At 39.4% G+C, this 6,000-nt stretch overlaps 1 protein-coding gene across 1 annotated transcript in view; it reads right to left on the bottom strand.

Annotated features, from left to right (window-relative positions):
• Positions 1–248: 248 nt before the first annotated feature.
• LOC137259268 (aminopeptidase N-like) overlaps positions 249–6,000 on the bottom strand; it is a 29,146-nt gene continuing 23,394 nt past the window's right edge. Inside the window, exons 18-21 of the mRNA XM_067796902.1 lie at positions 5,300–5,470; positions 3,262–3,402; positions 639–714; positions 249–407 (exon numbers count right to left, since the gene is read on the bottom strand). Coding sequence (XP_067653003.1) covers positions 249–407; positions 639–714; positions 3,262–3,402; positions 5,300–5,470 — 547 coding nt within the window. The remainder of the gene's footprint in view (positions 408–638; positions 715–3,261; positions 3,403–5,299; positions 5,471–6,000) is intronic.

Genomic DNA, 6,000 nt, shown 5'->3' with positions numbered 1-6,000 from the left:
TCTGTGCTAAAATACAAGAGTTACGATGTTCCTAGCGATAATAATGTCGTACGAAAGTGATAAAATAAAGGGGTTACGATGTTCTTAGCGCTACGACTGTCGTAAGCCAATGCTAACGAATGAGTTACGATGTTCGAAGCGTTACGACTGTCGTACGCCTGTGCTTAAGCATAGAGTCTACGGACTCATTGAGAAACATGCATCGGGTATGCAGCCAGACAAGTGAAACAAAGTCCCTGAGTGGGCAGTTACGGCAGGTAGTCCGCGAAACCCTGTTCTGTGAGCCACTCTTTGATGTCGTCACCGTCTTTCTCCAGCCAGTCCAAATTAGCCTGAGTCGTCTTAATGGCTTGTTGAAATGCAGCCTGATACTGCTCTGTCATGGTGGCGTTGGCCAACAACTGCAGCTGAAGTAAACAACATGGATACTTTTGACAACATCACTTAAATTACTGGGACACTTATCTATTTGCACATGAATCAGACTTGTGGGAAGATGCACGCTGGGCTCAGCTCAGAATTATTGAAAAATACTTTTTTATGCACTGCATTTGAAATAACTCTCTACTTCCAAACACTAAATTGAATGAAAATTCTTAACGGGCAGGCATTCAGCATCACACGAACTACAAACTTACCTCGTTCAAAAGGTACCCCGTGTTATAACCAGATGTCATATATCTTATCAGCGAAGATAGTTGGGTTTGACCGAATCTTCAAGGAAAAGAAATGTATCATTAGTTTACTGTGATACACGTGGTGTCATGTTACACATAATCAATAATGTGGTAACATGGTAACATCTAGTTGCAGTGTTAATTCAAGGAGGATGGAGAGCTATGAACATTAAGGTTCATGCTGTATATTAAGAAGGTCACAATTAAGACCAATCTAGGATCCGATCCAAAGCAAATAGGCCACTCATCACAGCACAGAGTCTGCCGTTCCTCCAGCTCGGGATCCGTTTTAAAATGGATCTTAGGCATTCCCTTATTTAAGAGGTGACTAATGGTCGGATGGTCAGGCTCGCTGACTTGCTTTACACATACCACCTCAACATAGGTGGAAAGCAGATATACAATGGAGACAGTCAAAACCGGCACCTGTCCAATTCAGCAAGTTGCCAAGACTGGGCATACAATCTCAGTTACATCAATGACTTGTTCATTTATCTTCAGCTCTACAATCCAGCACATTGTCTACACCGGACTATTTCTTCAGTCCCAGTGAGTGCCGGTTTAGACAACTTCCACTGTATAGCGTTAGGCACTCCGATCCATGCACCCTCGTTCTTTAGCTATAATAGCTACACTGCTACTATTGCTACTCTGCCACTACTCTGCCACTCTGCTCTGCCACTACTCTGCCGCTCTGCTCTGAAAGCGAATGATTATTTGAACATGTACATATATATACACTACGCTAACTGAAAGATTGTTATAGTTTATTCTTGTATATATTATTGCCACAAATCCCTGTTGTCAGTGTTTTCATATTGTAAATATGGCATATGCGAATTTGGTGGAGAGGACGTTCTTAAGTTGTGCCCAGTCCATTTCATGTTTGAATAAAATATGTTTAATACAATAGTTAAGGACGAAAATGTCCTGTATTACACTATACATGTTTGAAGAGCAAACTGCATTACTTAAAGCAAACGTTGACGCTATATATACTTGAAAACTAAATGCAGTAAACGAACTAGCCTATCATAGGTTTTCACTGAAACCTAGCATTGAACTATAATGCGAGATGTCTATATGCAGCAATGAAATGTAACAAGGGGATGTAGATCACTATACTAAATTGGCTTTAAGGTAGAATCTACTTCAATGAGGTGAATCACTGAATTACAGACCAACTGACTTCAATGAGAGCAAGGATTCAATGAGGTGAATCACTGAATTACAAACCAACTGACTTCAATGAGAGCAAGGATTCAATGAGGTGAATCACTGAATTACAGACCAACTGACTTCAATGAGAGCAAGGATTCAATGAGGTGAATCACTGAATTACAGACCAACTGACTTCAATGAGAGCAAGGATTCAATGAGGTGAATCCCTGAATTACAAACCAACTGACTTCAATGAGAGCAAGGATTCAATGAGGTGAATCACTGAATTACAAACCAACTGACTTCAATGAGAGCAAGGATTCAATGAGGTGAATCACTGAATTACAAACCAACTGACTTCAATGAGAGCAAGGATTCAATGAGGTGAATCACTGAATTACAAACCAACTGACTTCAATGAGAGCAAGGATTCAATGAGGTGAATCACTGAATTACAAACCAACTGACTTCAATGAGAGCAAGGATTCAATGAGGTGAATCACTGAATTACAAACCAACTGACTTCAATGAGAGCAAGGATTCAATGAGGTGAATCACTGAATTACAGACCAACTGACTTCAATGAGAGCAAGGATTCAATGAGGTGAATCACTGAATTACAGACCAACTGACTTCAATGAGAGCAAGGATTCAATGAGGTGAATCACTGAATTACAGACCAACTGACTTCAATGAGAGCAAGGATTCAATGAGGTGAATCACTGAATTACAGACCAACTGACTTCAATGAGAGCAAGGATTCAATGAGTGACTGAAGCATTCCAAAGCTCCTTTGACGTGGATTGTTCAGGATATCCTAATAACCGGATTCCATAGCTTCTGATCGGAATGAACCCGTGAAGGTCCTGGGCTAGAATAGGCCTTCGGCAACCCATGCTTGTCATAAAAGGCTACTATGCTTGTCGTAAGAGGCGACTAACGGGATCGGGTGGTCAGACTCGCTGACTTGGTTGACACATGTCATAGGTTCCCAATTGCACAGATCGATGCTCATGCTGTTGATCAGTGGGTTGTCTGGTCCTGACTGGATTATTTACTCAGCTTCAATATTGCTGACTCACTCGCTCTGATCAGAATGACAACAACCAGGAGGTAGGCGGCATCACTATGGCTAACAGAGAAAACAAGTGCAGATCGAGAAGTGCAATTACTGTAACTACCACTGATGGTAAATCGCCATACTTGAAACAATATAAGGCATAATGTACTTAACTTTCATGATTCATTAATAAGAGGTAACAAAGAATTGTATTTGATGTGAGGGATTATTAGCAAGACAGAATTGACTTTGAGAAACTGATGTTCGATCTCTGTATCTGTTCTTGTGATTTGGGGTGATTTTATCAATTTTACAGGCCGTTGGATTAATTCCGAAGGAAAGACTGCTCACTTCGTGACTTACTTGTTATGCAGTGTCATGAAGTTGTTCTTGACAAAGCTCCATGTTATATCTTTGTCGGCAACATTCCCGGCGACGTTGACCAAATTAGTAAGTGCATCAGAAGAGCGAACAGTACTATTGTCCAGTGTCATGTCCAGCAACCTGGAAACATAAAACTTGTTAAGATGAACAAACCATCACCACCACCACCACCACCATCATCATCATCATCATCATCATCATCATCATCATCATCATCATCATCATCTACAACAACAACAACAACAACAACAACATTTCCAATCAGTAAGTTGAGTGAGCTGGAATGTCACACTATACAAAGAACTATGTCTGATTCGTAATCTGTATATGTATATATATGTACATGATATAACTATACCACTGCGTAAAGCTTGGTAAAGACACACAAACTCTCTCACACGTGCGAATGCCTGATGTTGCCACTTTTATATCATAAAATATACTTTTCAAGGACAATTCAAGCTGCTTCGAAAATTTTCTCGTTACTTCAAATAGTTCTTCGATGTGTCGGATGCTTTCTCGTTGCTTTGGACATTCAGTGGTTTCTTCAAATTTCTTTTGAAAAATTGAAGTATTTACTCGTTCCTTCGAGTATTTTCTCGTTAGTTTAATTATTTTTTCGTTGCATGGATTAGGTTCTCGTTATTTCGGGTATTTTCGTGTTACTTCAAGTTTCTATCAAAACACTTGAAATTTCAAGTATTTATTCGTTGCTTCAAGTTTCTCATTAATACAAGTTTCTGGCGAAAACGTGAAATTTCAAGAATTTTCTCGTTACTTTAAATATTTTTTCGTTGCTTTCATTAATTTCTCGAGTATTTTCTCGTTATGTCAAGTTTCTTTCAAAAACTTGCACTTTTGAGTATTTGCTCAATTAATTTGGGATTAATTATCCCACGCAACTTCGTGGCGGATACAGCTTTTTGAAAAAGTTGGATAGGGGTGGTGGGGTGCACACATCATTTTCACCCGAATTCCAGTGGTCACTCGCTCACTACACCTGCAATAGCTTCAAAAACGGCACCTATTACAGCCGACCTCATAAATGAGGTCCATGGAAAATTGTTAGTATACTGAATATTATCCGACTTTTGTCTTGTAATGAAACTAACATATACTAGACAAAAATAGTTAGGGATATTTGTAAAACTTGAACTTATGAACAGTGAAGTATTTATTCCCTGAAATACTGATAAAACATCAGTCATAAACTTACCAATATCCCTAACTTAGTTTGTCCAGTATATTAAATATAGGGACCGGTATGTTGATTTTATCGAGAGACAAAGCAGTGCATCCGATTCGGTGGCACACCGTGACTCATCATTACATCACGTCAATGAATGCAACCTCCCATCTCTGTAAACTGCATAGAAATGGTTCAAGGTTGCAAATATGTCTTCATTGGTTTCCTGCTAAAAAGGGCCTGTCGGTCAGGTTGTTCATTAGGATTTGGCTGGTGTGAGGACATCTCATCATTAACGAAAACACATGCTAAGTGGGATTACGGTAAACTACACTGTAATTGTACTGTATATAACACTTATAAATCGACCCCTACCATCTGTCGAGATGCAAGTTAAAAATAGAATGCCACATGATCTAAGTCATGTGATCCCGTCCGGAAGTGTACTTTCTGAAAGACAACATAAGTTCGACGCGATGACATATGTTTTAGGGCATTTGAAATTTAGAAAAGAATATGCAATTGCCAAAGTAGAGTCTTTTTACGTTTTTCATCTAACTTACCACCTGAAGCTCCACACGCGACATGATTACGTCCGAGACAACCTGACATGGTAACCTGCGTTCCGCATTCCATGTATCATCGATACACTTATATGTTATAACGATTCACTGTTATTACTATTGACTGTTGATTTATTGATATATGTACTTGAAAATGGTTTTTGTTTTCACTTAATTTTCACGTTTTGCTTGTTGGATCCAGTTAACCGAACGTCTCGCTATCCGGACGATTTTCGAGTGAAACCAAAACGTGGTTCGACTGTATCACCTTTGTAAAAGCCATCGCTCTGTTGTGCAGGATAGAGCGGCAAAGAAGTTCCTGCTGGTGACTGTTGTCGGAAGTGTGTTCCAGTACTGTTCGTAAGCATGGTTCCATTCTGCCATTCCCCCGTATCTTATAGCGTTACAGGTGATAACATCGATGATGTTAGGGTTCATCCTGTAACAGAGAGAATGAATTACATATAGTTAATATCTCCTTACAATATAGACACGCTTTATAGATTATAACTTCATTACTTCGTGAGTCCGACATTTGGACACAGATTCTTGTGTACCTTGTCATTCCTGCTTAACAACGGTATCAGAACGTCCGACATTTTGACACAGATTCTTGCACCTTGTCATTCCAGCTTAACAACAGTATCAAAACGTCGCACTCACGAATCCAAGAAATTGTAATCCTTGTCTGTGTTCGTTAGTTATGTCTGTAAATAATCACGTTTGGACCATGCAATCCAGTGATTGAAAGTCCGAGCAATTTACCGGTTCTCAGAACAGATATTGCAATAAGTGTGGATCGAAAAGGGCACAATGATAATGCAGTCCTATCGAACGGTGTGTCCAATATATGATATTTAGGCCACAAATATTAATATTCTTCCGTCACGAATTTAAATCATCAGTACCGTAACCCTCCAAAGCTAAATCCTTGTCACAGTGTTCTAAATACAAATAGTATATTCCAAT

This window comes from Haliotis asinina, chromosome 13 (genome assembly GCF_037392515.1).
Source record: "Haliotis asinina isolate JCU_RB_2024 chromosome 13, JCU_Hal_asi_v2, whole genome shotgun sequence".
Classification (NCBI taxonomy): Eukaryota; Metazoa; Mollusca; class Gastropoda; order Lepetellida; family Haliotidae; genus Haliotis; species Haliotis asinina.
Note: the sequence above shows the minus strand (reverse complement) of the source record. Positions and strands in the feature narration are given on the sequence as shown.